Here is a 20,987-nt window from a genome sequence, read left to right as displayed (position 1 = left end):
GCCAGTTGGTTAAATCCGCATATCAATAGAAAGTCATTCACTAACTACCTTTTTTAAACCCCTATATTTTTTTTAATATACATAATTATAATGCATTTATGATGATAAAAGGTTCCTGAGAACTGTAACCATGGAGACATTCACAAACTAATTATGTTTAACAGAAAATCAGTCTGGCACACATCCAAACTACATGTACCATATTCAACAAGTTAATAATTTATTAAAAATGCAATCACTGCACCAAGATTTGGTATGCAACGGAATTAGACATCTGCTTAACAAGACAAACTAAAGATACAGTTCAACCTGAAGAGACAATAAGCTCCATTTCAAGGACACCCCAGCAGAGGGGAGGAGATAATCTGATTTTATCAAATCAAACAAGAAACAGTGGACACTGCATGTGCTGATAAATTTCACCATCAATAGATGATATCAAAGGTAATCCACCCCCTTATAAATGTATATACCCAATCCAACAGGTTTTGGTAAAAGTGGGATTTTTCAGAGGCTGAAGATGAGGTAAGGGTGAAAATGGTCGATTTGACGATTCCCTTGGTTTTGGGATGGTATTAATACAAGTTTATTCAAATGTTAAAAAATCAATACACTGTTACATGTACCAGTTTTGATTGAACTGTTCATTTGTTCATCTGCATAGCTGAAGTAATTAGAAGGGCTTTGGGTTTTTCATTTATTTATTTTCCAACGTATGATTATATATTGCCATTATTCACTTACTGCTTCTATTACTGTAGTTTTGGAGCTGTACACTTTACCAGTCATGTAATACTATCGAGGATTTGAGGTTTAAATTTGAGGTTTTAAAAACTTTCAAATTGGTAAGTTCTTCCAAAGCCTGAATGGCAATACAAACACAGAACATAAAAAATCAATGATTATTAGAATGAAGCTCAAAATAAAGTAATTTCATCAAGTTCAGAATGAAAAATTGAGATTTTAAATTCCATTTTCCCTTTAAGTACATGGGACTAAAAGCATTTAATTTGGTAAAGGGAATTATAAAAGCTAATATTTTCTGGCACATGAACCATACAATAGATGAAAATGATAATGGTATTGGTGAGAGAGAGTGTTTCAAAAGAGCACACAATTCCAACAGACAAGATTTAAAAACTTAACAATAGGTTTCTAATTAAGTTGTGTCAGTAATTAAAGTCCCATAACATTTCACTAGACAATGCTTCATATATTTTAGAATTTCTTTGGAGAGTCAATCATGCGTATAAATTCCTTACTTAAAATAGTCCCTTACAGTGCAAGTTTGTCATATACACCAGTACATATTCCAATTTTCACTGAGCCACCAAAATGTTCAGCTTAACAAGCCCTGTATTTTTGGTAAGCCAGTATCCTGTCAATGGAACAATCTTTTTTGTGTTTCCTTAGATAAAAGTACTACTGTAACATTTAAAAAAATTCATAACCCCCCCCCCCCCCCCCCCAACCAAAATCATTTCGTGATATTAAGTACTTAAAAATAAAATAAGTAATCTAAAATATTTAAATGGGAAAGAAAATAAACTCCATACTAAATCACTGTTTAAAACATCTTTGTCTTCTTATTCTATATGAAGTTTGGATAGGTAGGTAGATAGAACCTCTTTTTACTTATTCTATATGAAGTTTGGATAGGTAGGTAGACAGAACCTCTTTTTACTTATTCTATATGAAGTTTGGATAGGTAGGTAGATAGAACCTCTTCTTATTCTATATGAAGTTTGGATAGGTAGGTAGATAGAACCTCTTCTTATTCTATATGAAGTTTGGATAGGTAGGTAGATAAAACCTCTTCTTATTCTATATGAAGTTTGGATAGATAGGTAGATAGAACCTCTTTTTACTAGAAATTGTTTTACAGAGATACATATATCCATCCATGTACCTGGATGAATAAAACAAACTAGATGTGTTAGCACGACACGAATGCCCCCGCCTGCAGTAAAGTCAAATGTAGGAAATTCATCAAAGTATAGCATTGAATGTGGTATTCAGAACTCAACAACAATCCTTTATATGTTTTAATGCCATAAAATAAATACATTAATTTTTCTACATCAAAGGGACACAACTCCATCAAAAATCAATGAACCAGAACAAAACTAACACTTGATCTGAAACTCATCAATATACACCTGCATACAAAAAGATCAATCAATATCTCAGGGTGTTTAGGGAAAAAAGTCTGAAAAACTGGTCACCACAGTAATTTTTCTAAGACAAAGGGGCACAACTCCATAAAAAAATCAACAAACCAGAACAAAACTCAAACTCAATCTGAAACTCATCAATATACACCTGCATACAAAAGATCAATCAATATCTCAAAGTGTTTAGGAAAAAAGGTTGGAAAAACTGGTCATAACAGTAATTTTTCTAAGACAAATGGGCACAACTCCATCAAAAATGTACGAACCGGAATAAAACCCAAATTCAATCTGTAACTCATCAATATACACCTGCATATAAAAAAACAATTCAATATCTCAAGGCAATTAGAAAAAATATCTGGAAAATTGCGTGTTGCGACAGAAGGACAAACAAGGGTAAAACTATATGGTGGGGGCATAAAAAACCTCCTTAAATAATGTAAACAAGAGGCCCACAGGCCTTATCAGTCACCTGAGTACTAGCAAAAAGTATCACTACTCCCAAGGGCTATGAAATCTTAAAAAAAAATTCCTGTTCTGAATATTTAAGCTAAATTCTAATGTTCAGCAACAGTATAAAACAAGATGTGTTCTTAAAATTTCAATGCCCTCAAAAGTGCATTCAATGATGAAAAGCTTTACATAATATAATAGATGTATTAACATTTAAAAAGATTTGACTAATTTGGACCCATCCTAGAGTCAAAACCTTGGGTTGTGAAATTTGCCATTTTTTGTACATTCTTTTCTGCTATTCCTAAGTATGCATTTAGATTTTATACAGTATCAGCAAACTAAAATAAGTCCTTCAAATCATTATTATAGTTTTGAAACCACTCTGAAACCGAACCCTTACCCCTAGGATCATGGAATTTACAATTTTCGTAAAAGACTACCTGCTCTTTCTAAAAGGTTTTATTTAAGTGTTTTACACATAAACACTATATACTGCCCTGGGGGTCAGAACCCCTACCTCTGGGATCATGAAATTTACAATTTTGGTAGAGGCCTTCATGCTCTACATCACTATGCATTTAGTTTTTCTTAAACATGTGCAGTTCTAGAGTAAAAGATTTTTGAAAACTGATCAATTTTGGGCAGTTTTTGCCCCGCCCCTAAGGCCCAGGGGTGCAGGAGTCCTGAAATTTTCAATTTATGTCCCCCTTGTCCCAAAGATGCTTCATACCAAATTTGAAAAGAATTGGAATAGTAGTTATCAAGAAGTTAAAAATGTCCAATTGTTAATGCACGACGGACGTCGACAATGACAGGGAGAGAAATTTTAAAATTGTGGAGATTTATTATTTCTTTATACAGTCTGGAGAAGCTATTATAGATGGACGGACAGACTGTAGGACCCTAACAAACATTAAGAAAGTTAAAATAGGTTCAAACACCCTGTATTGATCTCTAATTTGTACCACGGAGGGGAATGACACTTACATAGTGAAATACTTTAATCAAAGAATGAACTATCTGTTAGGGACCATTAATTCGAGATCTGAATGGATCCTAGGTTAAAATTTAGCTAGCCACTCGGAGAGCCATGAAGATGGCTATCGTTCAAATGAGAACACACTAAATCAATTTTATCAACTTTATTCAAACAATTATCTACCATAAATAAAGAACAGAAATGAAACTACTGGCACAAACTATTGTACCATTTTGTCACACTCGAACAAAGACTGGATAATACAACTTCTGAATTGTGTGACTAATCAATTTCAATTGTTTGTAAGACATGGTGATCACACTCACAAATTTTTAATCGATCATTCATATCATGAAACAAAAGAAGCTAGAAAATAGCTTGAAAAATTCATACATGTATCTTTCATAAATACATTTCTATTAACATAAAAAAAGTTCTTTCAAATTTCATGAAAACTTAAATGTAAAATTTCATTCAATTCACCATGTATGGACCACTTGTTTAAATTTATGGGTAAACGTTGCTATATATACCAAATATAGGCAAGATATGGGCTCCCATCACAGCCTACTCAGGCACTTAAATAAAATAATGTCTTTCTTATCACCGTTTCATCAGTTCTCTAATCCTGGCTTCTATCTCAGCGTCTTCATCATATTCCGGATCATATGGATCAGCATATCTGTGTTTGGTTTTCCACAAAGCGCTGATCTTGGATTCCTTCTTCCAGGTCGGTTTTGAATTGAATATCTGTGCATGCTTCGACTTTGAAGTGTGCTCAATGTTTTTCAGGGAGCCAATTTTGGGTTTTGCTTTCTGTTGAAAGTTTTCACTGAAATGTGGCACTTTGAAGCTGGATTTTTGAGGTGAATGGGTGAGGTTTTCTAGTGATCCGACTTTCGCTTTGGATTTCCACCTCGGTTTTAGATCAATGATCTGCACCTCTCCTCCGCCTGGTTTGTGGAAATATTTCTCTAAAGATCCAATTCTTGACTCTGCTTTAAGGTCATGTGGAAAATGTGGAATCTCCACATCCCCACCTCCTGGCATATAGTGGATATTGTCCAGTGAGCCAATCTTCGACTTGGCTGTAATTTTCGTGGATCTTGGCGACGTCTGTGTGGATCCAGGAGTAAAATGGGCATTCCCAAATGCACCTACATCTCCACTTCCTCCATATTTAATTGGCGGCAGTTTCAGACTGTGTGTCTCAAATTCACTGATGTCGGATCTATTTCCGACTTCTGAGGCTGGGTGACTTCGTGATCGCCCCTTCTTATAATCAACGTTATCTAGCGATCCAACTTTAGCCTCAGCTTCCCAGTGAACGTGAAAATGTGGCACTTTTTTGTTCGATGGTCTCGGCGTATGTTGCGCATTGTCCAGAGACCCTACCTTTGGTGCAACATTGTCTACATGACTGTTAATGGGAGGGAGATATGGATAGTAGTAATTGCGATCAAAAGACCTCTCCATGAATTTCCCCTTTGAAGACCATTTCCATGGAGGTTTGACATATTTGTACTTATTTTCTCGATTCACTTTGTCCTCTTTCTCCTGAAGGCTTTGCAAGTCATTGAATTTTTCACCGGAGAAGTATGTATGCACTGGCCTCTGTTCAACAACTACATAGCGGCCATCCTTCTTCTTGTGCACGGAGACAACAGGAAACTGTCCCCTGGCATTTACACGATTTGGCACATATACTACTGTTTTAATCGGTGCTTCTTCATCTTCAATTTCGTCCCCTATAACATTGTGTTTATGGGCACTCGGAAGGCTTGGATAAGGATGTTTTGTTCGACGATCATTTGTCGAAGGAGGTGTAGTGGCCATTTTTCAAAATTTAGTTTTGAACAGACGGTCTGTGCTCTTAGAATTCATTAAAAAAAAATCTGTCCCACATAAAATGTCATATCAAAATGAATTTATTCTACATCTATAAATACGTATCCAGAAGAAATAAATCAAAACATCACCTGGTCTTTAACTGTTTGAAGGAAGAGTCCTTAGCTCACACTTATGACGGACTTGTATCCTTATCAAAAAGCAATAAAACATCCCAGTCGCTACAAACGCAGGGCTTCAGACACATTTTAAATTTCACTTATTGATTTTTGGCTTACAGTATACAATTCTGCTGACTTTTCCAGTAAGATGTTCTTCGGCCTATGGTTACTTCAAATAGAAGGAATAATACTGCGTTACCAATTATTAAAACACTTTCAGAATATCTAAACCATTGGAGATTGTTATGCCTTCAAGTGAATCTATAAAAAAAATTAACAAATTTAAATAACATTCTGTACAAATGTTACTATTTAAAAATTTACCTCTTCACGCATTTACCTTTTGATAATGTTAAAACCATTACCAAAAATTTACACCAATTCAATTTTATACAAATTCTATGTATGAATAATATCAACACTTTTAAAAATGTTATTAGCAATAACAAAATACCCAAATTTGCTCCAGTGACCAAATTAAGCTGTTATGATCACAACCTAGTTAGTTGAACTGTTTTATATATAGCTAAATACATTAATTCTTGTATATAGTTCTAATCCCATTTAATGCCAGCTTTTAGTTGTGCTTTCACCACGAATTTATGTGAAAGGTGATAATGTTTTTAAAGCTCTTTTGACTCTGACTGCACAAATAAATCAGAGTCTAGTTGCAGATGGAACAATAGCCATTCCCAGAAGACAATGACAGTCTAAATCATGATGCACTTTACTTAGGCAGCCTGCAAGATCCAAGATCGTCTCCAAGAAAAGATAGATTTCGGAGCCTTGAAATCAAATGCCTGTTGCCTCCAGGGGGTCTCTATGCTGATGTCATTTAAAGGCTCTGTTCAAAAGATTGATGTGTATTCAAGGCTAAAATCGGAAATCTACGTGTCATCACAAATCAGCAAAAAATCTCCACAGTCATATATCTCGTTCCGACAAACATTAATTGGTTATAAAATATCAAATCACTTCCTATGTAGTCTGTATCCAAACTGTAGATTCCAGCGTGCATTCTTTTGTTGTAGAACCCAAAATTTTACAAGGTCATTCGACATCACCAGGATTTTAATATTCAGATAATGTTTAATTCCATGTAGGTATGACCAAATCTCAGTTCAATATTTTCTCACTATTATCACCGAAAGTGGAAATAATTCCACTTATCATTTCTCCGGAGCCATTTCCACTATCAGATATCAATATGTGTATTTGTTTTCAATGAGTAATGAAAAGATTATAAACCCACAATGCTGGCAACCCGAGATCTTACATAAATAGAGTTAACAATGTAATCATCGGCACTGAAAAGTGAAAACAATACTGCTGTTTGACATCCACCTTTTTATCAGGGTTACATACAGAACTCTTTACGTAAATTCTTCTGCCCGGTGAAAAAGAACGTCTTTCTCATTGTTAAACTTGTGTCACTGATATACAGTGTATTCCCGTTTAACATCGGGATAAATTAATGACTTGGAACACCAACTACTAAAAAGTTGTCAATATTAAATTTCAGTGAAAGAATGGTTTAAATATTTTATTTACGAACATAAATGACACATAGCATTTCTATATAAGCAGCATGCACATGACAATTTCTCCAAAAAATTATACAAAGGTAGAAATTAGACCCAATATATTATCCACTTTCAATTTTATTAAAACATATGCATTAATTCAGAATTATTGACAGAAGAGGACACCCCTGAAGTTGTCAGCTAATCCCAAAATCCCAGCACAGGTCTGGAGGGGATTTCGGGATAAGCTAGTACTGACATATCATCAATAGTTTCACTAAATTGAATAGGGACCCCCAAAGCTTTATCACAAGCGAAAACACTGCACATTGTGTTTATCTACGTCTTTGAATTAAACAAGGCCAGTGTCCTTTAAATACACATTATGGTATCTAGAGCAGTACTCCTGTTCAGTATGGTCTGTGACCTAAGTTTAATCATTGATTTAAACCTTCCCCTGCTGTTTTAGAACTTAGAACAAAAAAATCCTGATGAGAGACCAAGGAAAGAAATGTAGCTGACGGCCATATGCCTGTTAATCCAGATGAGAAAAAAGATCAAATGCATTCCATATATCCCTACAAAATTCAATTTACTCAGATTTTTTTCCCTCGTTTGACAGTCACTCACTGGAATGACCGTCATATTCTTGTATTTCAGCAGTCAGGAAATTTATTCTTTTTGTCTGATAATATTTTAAAAACACTGAAATTTGTAGATTGAATGTAATCTTTATAATCCTTTTACTAGTATCTGACAGCTATTTTCTATTCATGACCAGTTTTCTTTGAACTCTTTCACTGTCCCAGTGATACAGAAAAGGGCATGAATTGACATTTCATTAAGGTGTAGAGAACTTATGTACAGCAAACTTTACAATAATCTTTAAGAATGTGCAAAAATTTCTAAAATCACTATATATTTTTTTTATTTATTTATATGCCATCTACTTTGTGAACTGTTCGTGTGTGTGCGTGCAAACAGTTGCCAATCACAATTATCATTTATCTATAATAATAAACATGAACAATTCAATATGATATTGAATTTCTCGTATTCCTTTGTTTAAGGGACATGCTTAACTGATTACAGGTGTCTAGGTCAATAAATATGTATGTCATGGAATATACCACAGAACATGTCTGACCTAACCTTGACCAAAGAGAGATAATTCTCATTCTCAACCATTCAGTTCAAGCACCTGTTGGTAAAACGGATAGTCTCAACAAATATATTCAACCATTAAATTCAAGCACCCGTTGGTAAAATGGATAGGAAAGAGAGAGAGTCTCAATCAATATATTCAACCATTCAATACAAGCACCTGTTGGTAAAATGGATAGGAAATAAAGTCTCACCAAATGTATTCAACCATAATCAAAGCAACTGTTGGTAACAAAGAGTCTCAACAAATGTATTCAATATACAGAAATTTACTGTACATAGGTTAGATAATGCCTAAACATGATATTGAAATTATTGATATGTCAAATATTATTTCAGAGAAAGCCATTACAAGTTCACCAAAGCAAAAGTATAATGGTACAACCTTCTGAGTTAGCTACCAGCATATGACATTCTTAAAGGTGCAGCTCAATATTTAGAAGCAGTATGCAGAACGTGCCAGCACATGACCTTGACACGATTATTCGTCCTTGACCTGAATATGACCTACCTTTTTGTCACCCCCTGTAGGCTTGTGGTTTGTCTTTGATTCCACTTTAGGTTTAGCCTTCTCTTTAAAGTCTAGTTTTTGTGTCTCAATCTGTAAAAAAGAATATAAAGTAATCTTTGCTAATGGTTTTGAGCAGACTCTTTAAAATACCTGAATGTTCCACGGAACAAGTGCCTGTAGGTGCTCTATTGTGCGACTATCCACAGCGATGGACAGATATAACAGAGAAAGTGATTTCTGTGTTTGATGATCGATACAAAAAGACGGCATTGATCTAAAAATCACTCTGTGATTTCTTTGTTTAATCTATGTTATGAATTAAGGACATACGCAATGTTTCTCTATAATAAATAATTTTTCATGACATTTGATGTACAATTCACTTGCATTCTATCTCGTTTATACGAAAAACCGTGGGGTATATTACCATGTCTGTGTTAAAGATGTAGCCATCTTGATAGTTCTTGGTCAAGGTTTTCTGATCCGCTCATCTTCGGAGCAGATCAAAAACCCTTGACTCGGGAAGATGGGTTGTTGCAAGTCAGTTCTTAAATTGACATTACTGTAGCAAAGAAGGAGAGAATTTTTTTGTAACAATCAAGTACTGAACCCATAACCTAGCTTGCATTACTAGTTAGGTAGCTACTCAGGTCAATATAGGAATATTACTACAATGTAAAATTTCAATCTATATCGGAAATCATACAAGAATTTTTCATATTTAAGAGATGAAAATATGATTTTAGAGAAAATGTCAGAAATGTCGCATACATCCTTAAAATGTAACAACCCATTGCAGCAGTATCTCGGAAAACCAAATCTCAGAAATAACATTAAAGCTATCATTACCTTTTCTTCAATATCCGTCAAATGAATTGTGAAAAAACCAAGGACTGGAAAATAGGGCTACAGATCTATTGAAACTGGATTCAGTAATGGGTGAAAAATGTTCAGATTTAGAATGTATCACAAATCAATGTTACACTCTTAGACACTATCTACTGACTTCTGTGGGTGGAAAGGTCGCAGTTCTTTGACAGTCACATTTGTACTCAAACTATGACCCCTTTTCTTCTTATTTTTACACTCCCCCCTCCCATTGGTGAGGAAATTATGCCATCAGAATAATTAATAAACCATACAGTAAAACTTGGTTACAGCAAACACACTTATAATGAATTTGTGCTTACAGTGAAGTGATTTTCATTCCCTGTAGTTGACATATCATGAATTGAATGGATATAATCAACTGCATTTATAACGAATCAAAATTGTTTATCTCCATCATTTCGCTGTAAGTGTGTTTTACTGTGAATGTCACTGAAGACAACATACCTTTTTATTGCCTCCGCCTGGCTTATGTGCCATATAATCGGTGGATCCAACTTTAGACTGGGCCTTGAATTCTAATTTGTGGCTCTCAATCTATGAAAGTTACAAAATTTTGAAAATATTCATTCAAAGGAAATCATATCTTGGCTGGTTTTTTTTTAGAGGTATTGTCATGTTCATAATGGTGCCAGGGTCATCTGAAATTCTCAAATGACTCGTTAATATCGTGCAATTATCGGATACCTCCAAATAAATCTGAAAAGCCAGTTATCTGTAAAAAATGTGTTGCTCTTTTTTCCCGATATATAAACTTTTTAAAGTTCTACAATGTGTACAATAATTAATGGTTTTATGGTTGTATTCTATGATAAAGGATGTTTTTCTTATAATGATTTTTATTTCAAGCTTTACTGAGATGCAGAATGTAAAATAAACAAATACGGTAAATGTAAAAAAAAAAATCAAATAAATGAAATAACAACAGAAATATCAACGTGATGAATACACTGAAAAAATATTCACTTTTAAAACAATCAGATAAACAAACCACCTCTAACCAGTATCACAAACCACATGGACCAACATACATACTCAAATTTAGTATACCCCACCAACAATTCACGTGAAGAACAGGGCTTTTCTCCTGAACATCGTCCTGAACATTGTCCTTGAAAATCATCTTTGAAGTATGTCTTTAAATTTCTTGAACTTGAAAATTAACAATTTTTATATTTTTATATTTTTTTGAACTGATTTCAAGCTCAATCTTGGCAGCTGTGAATTTTGGCATTTAGTTTTGGTTTCAATGATTTACCTCAACAGGAAAACATCTCTTTATCGTATTCTAATCTAATACCTGATTCCTTGTGGGATACTTCTGCAAGTTTTACAATCATTCCTTTCCATGTTTCATTGATCCAAACTACGTATTCACAGGGAATGATACCAAAGTCATGAAAATTATTGACGAATTTTAAAAAGTAATGCTTCCACAGACAAAATAATGGAACAAAGTGAAAGGTTTCATTTTAATTAATAAAGATAATAGCAATTAATAAGATTGTGATTCATAAATATACATTTACATTCAATATTTTCCCTTTATTAACTCTATTGATCTACCGCAATTTTCAATTGGTGTTACTGTAAAGATTAAAACAATTTAACCTGTCTTTATTGTCATGACTGGGAGAGAAGCTAGCATTGTAGAAGAATTTACATGACACACCCATCATTTACAGGTTTAAAAGTCATCATGAACTGAACTTAGTTTACAGTATATCATGCAGATATTTCAAACTTACTTCTTATCCTTTTGTGTGTTTACATGATATGATTTGATAATCCTACAAGAATTGTCCTGAAATAATCACTTCATTGTTGGTAGGGCATACACAACTCGCATCTACTGGACATTAATTAGCACACATAACAGAAACACAGTAATAAGGACTGAAGATGGTGATGATCTGCACAGACAGACAGACAGACATGTTTGTGTGAGAGCAGGCGGACACACATTTCGTACATGAACGTTACCACCCCCAGGTTTATGGTCCACATTATCGAGTGATCCCAATTTGGACTCTGCATTCCATGCAACATGTTCATTGATTATCTAAGGCAGAAGCATGAGAAAAATGAAATTAAAGAAAAATGCAATGAAAATACAAAATAATTACTGTTGACACAATGCTCTCACAATAAGGGGTCAGTTTTGCATGCTTTCAGTAAAACAATTTTTTGGCATCATTGAACATACATTCTCAGTCAAAACCACAATAAAAATGTTACTTATATAGGTTTGTTAGTAAAAAATAAATAAATAAAGCCTTCGAAAAAACTTTGTTCCACAGTACATGCATAGTTTTACGATAAATTTGTCATAGACACCTTAAGTGTTCTTAATTGTATTAAATGGTATATCCTCTGCATTCATTTGTTTCTGGTTTGTTTATAATGGCTATCAAGTTAGCTGTTGATGTCTGAATTACTAAGTCATCGAGAATCTAACTACATTTATTACATGTTTGTTAATATGCTCTCTAATTATTCACAACCATGTAGATTTTAGAAAACAAAAAAGATCAACAAAACCCTGAGTAATACATCGTTAATTACTGATTACACTAGCATACATATGAAATAAACGGGAGAAATGTGTGAACGAAAATGACGGAATGCCATACTTTCACATTACCGCCCCCTGGAACATGATTAGCTTTGTCTAGGGATCCAATTTTCGAAGCGGTGTTCCACTCAACTTTCTCATTCATAATCTAGATAGAAAAAAATGACGCAGAAAAATGATGAATGACTCATTTGAAAAAAAAACCCAAACAAATGAGAAGCCTTCAAAATTCTACTGTTTCAATAATTTTCTATGAATGCAAAAAGGAAAAAAAAACATCAACTAAAATCCCTCCTCCTTATACCAGCTAGAATTTCCTCAGTTGTGTATTGATTTAGTAACATGCAGGCAGAAAGCAGCATGTGTTATTAAAACATTAAAACAAAAAGATTCTTTTATCCAGTTCATACTGCCACTTTACAGTCAAAGCTAGACAAACATTTTATTCTTAGCCAATAAGAACTCAAAGGGATGGTGTCTCATTTGCTTCTGGCTTTATATTCCATAGAGAGGAAAGGCTTTAAATTGGCATCCTTTGATACATCATTCACACAAAGCAGGCCTAATCTTTGAGTGGATACAATTTTATTTGTCAAAGATATTGACTTCACAACACTGCCATTACATCCCAGAAATATATGAAATGTCTGCTGACACCTCTCAAATGAAGGATTGAGAAAAAATTTATGTCTTAATTAAGAAACAAAATGAAAAATAAAGAATTCCTTAAATAAACAAATCGGCCAAAAAATGTTTCATTGGGAAGAAACGTGTATAAAAATGGAAAGCAATTGCATACTTTAACATTACCGCCGCCAGGCGAATGTTTGGCATTTTCCATGGAGCCAATTTTGGAATTCGTCTTCCAATCCAATTTCTGTGATAATATCTAGAGAAAAGAAACAAAAAGCAAGCCGTGTGCAAATTAATGAAGCCGAACAAAGGCACCAGGATTCATGCTTCTCTGAAATAGAAATACTCTACCTTTCTACCACCGGTCTGAAAAGTCATTGATAAAATTAACAAAGACCTGCATACATTGGAGTTTTATAATCAGACGGCTGCACATATGCATGCTCACTTTAAATCATTAGAAAAATCAATCAATTAATTATAAAAATTTTCACCTCTCCATCTGACATCTACTGGTAGTCCAACTCCCATGGAGTTTAAAAAAGATTTTTTTTGTGGCAAAAAGAAATAATTTCCACTATTAGATTACAATTATAGGCATGCTAGGATGAAGAAGTGAAGAGTTTTGTGCGAGTGCATTAGTACTTGGTTGGTGGTTACCTTTTTGTCCCCTCCTCCAGGCTTGTGGTCCATGTTAGCTGTGGAGCCTATTCTACTTGTTACCGTGGAATAGTCAGTCTTTTTACTGGCAATTTTAACCTGCAAGACGAATCAGGGAATGGTCTAAAGTAATTCTATTCAATAAAGCAACATCCACAATTATCATGTCAGTGCCACCAAACTGAAACAAGAGCGAGGCTAACTCTGCAAAATACTCCAGTAAATTTAGTCATGCAGCAGTAAACAATGAAAGAATTGGAATATAGTGCCGTACAGCGTTTTTATTTTTTTTCGTGGGTCTAGAATATGGCGATTTGCTGGCTCAAAGGTACATGTATGCTAATAATTTTAGACAAAGAAGAGTTATCTCTCTTGCAAATACTAAAAGTCGCAATTGCAAGGTGCTGATGGATAACAAACACACTTCAAAATAACTTGTGTATAATAGGTGAATATGAGTATAAAGTTTGATTATTCTACTTTTGTTAATACTGTTCACAACCCCCTTGCCACCCAAAAGATGGTTTCCCTGATGTTCGAAAAAGAGTAGGCTCACTGGGGGCTGTCAGGGGAAACTCAAACACTCATAACCAAACATATTTTAATTAGTTAACCACCGTAAAATGGCTGAAATATTGCTAAAACAGCGTAAAACATCAATCAATCTATTTTGTTTTGTGTCTACAAAATACCAATGTCAGTCTGACCTTAAACTTTGACCTTGAAATACAAGAGGCTTCTTCCTCTAATCATTGGAATCATGCAAGTTTGACCTTGGCTTGAAAACCACCAGTCCTCTTCCTCTAATTATTGAGAACATGTGTACAAAGTCTATTGAGCCTAGCCATCAATACTGTTTCTAGGTGTTGACGGAGGGACAGATATGTACACACACACATGCATTGTTCATTAATTTGTTAAAGTGGCCGATTAATTTGTTAATATTGGTTGATGTGTGCTGGCACTGCATGTAAAAATACAACAAAGATGAGTAGCAGTCTCTGAAGTGAAAGTCACTCCTACTGAAACTTGTTTCTACAAAAAGGAAATAATGGCCAACAGAAAAGTCTGGTCCTCTGAAGTGGGGGTTTGAAATCAGGTCACAGAGGTGAATCCTACCTGTCCCCCTTTAGGGGAATGGGTGGCATTCTGGAGGGAGCCGATCCGAGAAGTCGCATTCTTTACATTAGGAGTTGGTCCTTTAGGAGTGGTAGGTTTGGGTCGAGCTGGAAATGTAATCATGTTCTAAAATATGAACCTACATGTCAATACCAGAAAACCAACTTTTATTCCTATTAAACTACTTTTGTTTTTGAATTGCTGATGGTAAAAGTGATGTGTATATGTAAGTTTACATATCATACACTCTGTATTAACATTATGACTAGTTCACAATGATGAATGTTTTGGTGCTTGTCAAATTGGTGAATATAAATGTGTAACAAAAATACTTATCAAGGTTTACAAGCTGTAATGGACGCTATTTTTCAACTATGCAAGTATGCACTAATTAACACCTATGGGTATAACTAATAGAATCCCCAAGATTTGATGAAAAATCCAGCAAAATCCTTTGAGTAAGTTACTACTTAATTTAACCCTTATCAGATTCCTTTCTAGATGTACTTGATTTAACCCTTACGAGATTCCTTTCTGAGAGAGGTACCACTTAATTTAACCTTTACAAGATTCCTTTCTGAGAGAGGTACCACTTAATTGAACCTTTACGAGTTCCTTTCTGAGCGAGGTACCACTTGATTTAACCTTTATGAGATTCCATTCTGAGTGAGGTAACTACATGTACTTAATTCAAGCCTTACGAGATTCCTTTCTGGGAGAGGGACTTGAACTAGATCCGGTGGGAGTCTTGGCACCAATGTCGATCCTTGGTGTCGCCTTGACCTGAACCTTCTGATCGAAAATCTTGACATGCCCCCCTCCAGGTTTGTAAGTGGAGTTCTTCGAATCTATGCCATACTTTTTTTTGGAGGAGGCAGATGGAGTCTGAAACAGGAAATTAGTGCATGAATAGACATGACAAGATAAAATGTGACCACAGGAACTCCAGTAACGACAGCGTGGATCAATCAGTATTTAACAATCTCCCGACTATCTTCATTTTGTTTCATTTGTTTGCAGTTTTATCTCTCTTCCAGATTCTTTCACTCCTAGCAAGATGTTGTCAAATTTTAAGTGAAGTATCAAATCTAGACCTGGGCCATTTAGCGTTGAAAGATTGTTTACCATGAAATGGAATCTCACTCTTAAAAGTCCCACCCTAATGTCAGTAATGACCCTCAACTTTCATATCTATTGTCAAGTACTTGAAGTAGGAAGTTATCACAGTTTCACAGCTCCAGTCTGTCATATTCCAACTCACCAACCAAGCTACTGAAGGACAGGGGTCAATAATTTTTGGTTCATTTTGAAAATATGAGAAATAACACTTTACCTGAAAAGTCTTACAATGGTTGAAAATGATAAATTCTGATACATTTACATGATGTAACAACAAATATTTCAATTAGTAGATCTAAATGAAATACAGGTAATTGTTTTCCACACGTTATTAAGGAGGTAATCTACATCGTCATAATGGCTGACTTCCTTTAAAAACATTGAGGAAAAAAATCAATATCAGCAATATTTGACTTTTTCTTTTCAATTAAAATACCTAGCCGAGTAGCTCAGTAGGTTAGCATACCAACTACTAAACTGTAGGTTGCAGGTTCAAGTCCAGCAGGGATTTTTAAAAAAAAATTCAGATTACCAGCTTCTACTAAAACTGTATTTTTTGACAAAATTAAGTAAATTTGAAAAATTTCAACTTCAAAATATTGTTGTACATACACTTTTCATCTACATCAAATTTCTCTGGTGTAGCATACATCCTTAAATGAAAACCTAACAAATCTTGACTTATAAGGTAAATCCTGGTTACTAGTAAGGACCACTGAGAAGATATTACATTCCTATCAATTCCTTTTCTTCAAAACACCATAAAATTGAAAAGTCTGAAGTTTCAAATTAAGTTCAGCAATATTTCATTCATAGCATAACATCATAAACCTAATTTTTGGGAAGAGCAACCTACGAGTGGATTCGATGGCTCATTTCTTTATCACTTAGTGACTTGTACTTCCGCCTGTCAACACTGGACTGCGATCACAAAACACCTTTAAAGTCACTCAAAGAAATTCTAAAAGTCTCAAGCTGTAAATGACTGTGTCAAACAGGTAAATACACAAGTCAATGATTTTAACAGTCATCAGAGAGGTCATAAAATCAGGCCTTTGATGTCATTTTAATGTCAAATGCTGTCTAAAGGATCCACGTCAAAAGCCATTTATAGCAAACACAACAGCAGACTTACACCTGTGTACCGTTGTGCAATTTCAGTACATGTACATATGAACTAGGGTATGCTACATAACAAGTGACTGTATTATAGTATGTAATGGTTACGTATGGAACCTGAATGCTTATATAGTAACCTTTCAATATATAAAAATTTGCTATTTTGTGCTGGGCTGTTTAACCATGCTAAGCATAGATCTAGTTTAATTGTCCGGGTAGCGCTCTCGCTTCTCACCGCTGCGACCAGAGTTCGATCCCCGTGATCAGCAGTGGTTGTATGTGATAGGGTATGGCGGTCGCCCGCTTGGACATGTGGGTTTCCTCCGGGTACTCCGGTTTCTTCCCACATAAATTACCCCATAGCACAAACATCCGTGCATCAAAGGACCCCATTGGAAATAAGCTTTCATGGGTTATCCTTGGTATTTATGTATGTTTGTTTGTATGTATGTATATACCAAATAAACATTTATTTATTTATCTAATTTCTTAAAAACAGTTTCATCTATTTGCATTATTCTAATGATTCTGCGTTAAAAATTCTAAATGGGCAATAAAATTAAAGAACACAGCTTAATATTGCATACAATCAACATAATGAAAAAAATAAAAATAATGTGATGTTTTGCATTTCTTTTAATTTCTCATTTACGATGTGACACTCAACAAACATGGTTTTGTGGTGCATCTCACATATGATACATCACAACAAATGTCAATTTCAATGCAACTTCATAAAACCTTTTTAAAAAAACCTCCCCTATACGGTCTTTGCATGATAGTTTTTTTGATAAGGAAATATGAAGTGAAGATTTCGAACAAGAAGATATTTAGGGGTGAGATCAAAAGTTCAATGTCTGACAAAAAACTAAATAGTTTTCACTAAGACCACCCCCCCCCCCCCCCCCCCCAACCCCTTAAAACTAAATATGATGAATGTTGAAACTAATCAATTAACAAGTAAAAACATACGAGTATAGATAACACTCTGTATACCTTTACTACTGTTTATTCACAAATGAAAGTGTACATCAAAACCATTAAATGTTCATTGAAATGTAATATTATTGTGTGGTTTTTAACAGTCACTTGTCTTTTTTCTTTTCCCACTAAAGTGTAATCAATGTCGAATGACAGGAGTTTTTACCCTCCCCTCCCCCTAAGGCCACAATTAAAAGAATGTTTGTTTCCCCTCCCCCGGGTCTAGTTTTTGAAACTGACCAGGCAGGCAGGTGATATTTTTTTTTTTTTTAAATTCATATAATTTTATATGTATTGTCGGAAAAAAAGCAGATCTGTCAAACAGGGCACTGATTGTCTTCAATGCTTAACATCTGGAGAAGAGAACATTTATACTACTATGTTGAGGATTGGTTGAGCTTCAATGTTTTATGTATTAAAATCCTGGAATGGCTTGCTGGCGTTGAATCTGTATGCTAATATGAATGCTCTGGATGTGTAATTTCTGTTTTCTTTACTCCGACATTTCTTTAAAAAACATTATTTAAAGAAATAAATGAAAATAAACAAAAAACATTTATTCTTGACTAGAAACAAGTAGAAACAAAAATCATAAACAACATGTTAAAAAGAATGACTTAGAGAGGATGAATATCAGACTAGAATTAACTGATTGTCAGACTAGAATTAACTATTTCTTAATTGGATTTCTCTTTGGGACTTCCAATTTTTTTGAACGACACAAGTCACAAACTGGCAGCACAACTTTAAAGTTTTTGCACAAGTCCTTGTCCTTTTGGATCTCTGTTGCAACACAATATGCACACATGTCTTTGCGGCCAACATCCGAGCTGTAGTATGCAAATTCAATGTGACTGGTACATGCAAGCTGGAGTCTTGTGAAAACTTTTCCATGTAGAACATCCCCTGAAAGTGACCAAAAAAACACTTGTCAGAGAAAAAAAATTGATTTTAATGTTTTTGTGCTCTTTATTTTCTTTTTCAGATTACCCAAGGTTAAATTCAAAGATTCATCCCTACTTCCATTACTTCAATGATACAAATATTATAAAGATGTTATCATTCAATGACTGTAAATATAAAGGCTGCCAAAAACATAATTTCCACAGATTGTGCATTTAATACTGAATGTCCTTTTGGAGAGTGAAAAAGGGGAATATGCATGGTAGATGCAAACATGTTTTATCCTGCACATGTATATAAGGCCTACAAAAAGCATTTAAATTTTTGAACAATGCAAGGATACAGATTGAATGTGGACAAACACACAAATCCAATTTCTGTTCTTCTGACATTTTGTCATTTGATTAAAAAGATTTGAACAGTGAATATTCATCTTAGTTCATGTATCCATTGTTTATGATATTAATCATCATGATGATAAACAAATGAACATACTTGTGCTTTGGTTCTGTCAGAAATGCCAGTCTTATTTAGTGTCATTTAATCACAATATTGTCAATAAATATACAAACCTTCTGGTGCTAAAATTGCCCCGCAAGTGTAGTCATATTTATCTGTTGTGTGCTTCAAGGCTCTTAAATCTCGAGGGTTCAACTTCAGCTTAGAATAAATGCATCTAGGTTTGTCACATTCAGTGCATTTTATTGTAGATCTCACATTCTGGGCAACAAGCATTCTGTTTTCACAACCCTGAAAAAGATTAGATATCAAATGCTAATTAAAATATATTCATTGAATGTAGAACAAGACAACCTAGATTGTAATGTTAAACAAAACCTTAAATCCAGGGAAAGGTGTAAATGTTAGAATATTGGAGGAAAAATTAAGCAAAAATATTGAAATATTAATGCAAGTCATGAAAGATATTAGGATCTAATTTAGCACAACTGTCAGACATATTTGTTACCACTGTGTGAAAATTATAATATTGTCTTTCATTTCATATAGCCTAGCAGTTTTGGTCTGTTTTCATAAGATACATGCATCAGTGCCAGTACCAAGTCTGACTGCCCATTTTCCTATTGTTGTTTATGTTTGTCCAATGTTGAAAAAAATTTGGGCAGCACTTCCCCTAGGAATTTACCGTTTTTACACCCCCTACCATAAATTTCCCCAGACCAAAAGTTTGGGAACATTGAAGAAAGAAATGAAATGGTGTGGGACAGACTCATTTATAACTTTAAGACATGAGCCATACACCATCTCAAACCTACTTGATAGAAATATAATAATGCATATAAATTACCTGTAAATCTGGGAGAGGCTTCATCAATCTTTTGAGGGAGCTTTGTCAGTGTGCTGGACTTTCTCATCAAAACATCGAAAGCTGTAGGACATGTAGGAGGATTTTGACCTTTTGGTACATTGTTATTTGGTTCTAAGTCTCTTATCACGTCAAATTGTACATATTTCAATTTTCTATCAAAGTTGTGAACCACTTGTATCTGTTCTTCAAAATCTGGCTCAAAAGTTACACCGTTGGCAAGTTTGTCCGACACGGTGACAGTTACTTCGTCCAACTTGTCTATGTTATGGTCGCCGTCCGCTGTCAAATCATTCAAAACCTCATTCCATGTACAGTGTTTGGAGAAACTGTAGAGTCTGTTGACTATTATGGGCACAACTTTAGATGTGTGTTTGTATTTTATCTTTACAGTAGACGACAACGCTATTCTGTCACCCATTTTTCAAGTATCGATAAATCCCGGTAACTTCCGAAAAAAGCAGAAGTAACGTCTAGAACCGACACGGAGCGGACACGATTTTTTTACGGAAATAAAAAAAAAAACATCGCAATTTTTTGGCAAAAAAACTTTTGACCCGGGCCCTTTTTTTTGACCCGGTCGGGGCGAGGGGAAACAAACATATTTTTATTTTTGGCCTAACTATCTGAATTTAGATTTTTATCCGACAGCTATCTTTTGATCTCGCCCCTTCCATATATAAATCATATATACATAACACATGAAATGCATGTATATTAGAGGGAAATTTTTTGGGGGAGGTCCATGTGCTTTACATGCATGTTGTATTCATTCCTTAGGGCTAAACGCGGGCACAACCATAATTTATTCTTAAAGGGAAAAAATCTGCTAGCAGTTGATTTGGCAACA

The 20,987-nt window shown here is 34.5% G+C and overlaps 3 protein-coding genes across 18 annotated transcripts in view; all 3 read right to left on the bottom strand.

Moving 5' to 3' along the window:
• Positions 1-20,987, bottom strand: part of LOC125648490 (microtubule-associated protein 2-like) — a 60,886-nt gene that overhangs the window by 7,968 nt on the left and 31,931 nt on the right. For 2 of the 16 annotated variants that reach the window (XM_056140490.1, XM_056140488.1), the window contains exons 5-13: positions 15,393-15,576; positions 14,692-14,798; positions 13,573-13,671; positions 13,264-13,278; positions 13,079-13,168; positions 12,338-12,427; positions 11,677-11,766; positions 10,152-10,241; positions 8,817-8,906 (exon numbers count right to left, since the gene is read on the bottom strand). In XM_056140490.1, the coding sequence (XP_055996465.1) occupies positions 8,817-8,906; positions 10,152-10,241; positions 11,677-11,766; positions 12,338-12,427; positions 13,079-13,168; positions 13,264-13,278; positions 13,573-13,671; positions 14,692-14,798; positions 15,393-15,576 (855 nt within the window). The remainder of the gene's footprint in view (positions 1-8,816; positions 8,907-10,151; positions 10,242-11,676; positions 11,767-12,337; positions 12,428-13,078; positions 13,169-13,263; positions 13,279-13,572; positions 13,672-14,691; positions 14,799-15,392; positions 15,577-20,987) is intronic. The other 14 variants (XM_056140495.1, XM_056140491.1, XM_056140497.1 and 11 more) reach the window with 9 other exon arrangements.
• Positions 3,758-8,778, bottom strand: LOC125648491 (uncharacterized). The gene has a single exon (XM_048875619.2). The coding sequence runs from the start codon at positions 5,443-5,445 to the stop codon at positions 4,213-4,215; it is 1,233 nt and encodes a 410-aa protein (XP_048731576.1). The 5' UTR covers positions 5,446-8,778; the 3' UTR covers positions 3,758-4,212.
• LOC130046902 (uncharacterized) lies at positions 18,447-20,754 on the bottom strand. Its single transcript, XM_056140514.1, has 3 exons — positions 20,120-20,754; positions 19,386-19,563; positions 18,447-18,816 (listed from the first exon to the last, which is right to left on the bottom strand). The coding sequence occupies exons 1-3, from the start codon at positions 20,141-20,143 to the stop codon at positions 18,581-18,583; spliced, it is 438 nt and encodes a 145-aa protein (XP_055996489.1). The 5' UTR covers positions 20,144-20,754; the 3' UTR covers positions 18,447-18,580.

This window comes from Ostrea edulis, chromosome 6, assembly GCF_947568905.1.
Source record: "Ostrea edulis chromosome 6, xbOstEdul1.1, whole genome shotgun sequence".
NCBI classification, from domain to species: Eukaryota; Metazoa; Mollusca; class Bivalvia; order Ostreida; family Ostreidae; genus Ostrea; species Ostrea edulis.
This window is presented reverse-complemented; position numbering and strand designations above follow the sequence as displayed.

Bases quoted from the DNA above. Each gene is read 5' to 3' on its own strand.
- LOC125648491 (XM_048875619.2), bottom strand. From the start codon at position 5,445: ATGGCCACTACACCTCCTTCGACAAATGATCGTCGAACAAAACATCCT.
- LOC130046902 (XM_056140514.1), bottom strand. From the start codon at position 20,143: ATGAAGCCTCTCCCAGATTTACAG. The intron at 19,564-20,119 runs GTAATTTATATG...AATCTTTTTCAG, and splicing joins AGCCTCTCCCAGATTTACAG to GGTTGTGAAAACAGAATGCT. The intron at 18,817-19,385 runs GTTTGTATATTT...GGTCACTTTCAG, and splicing joins GGCAATTTTAGCACCAGAAG to GGGATGTTCTACATGGAAAA.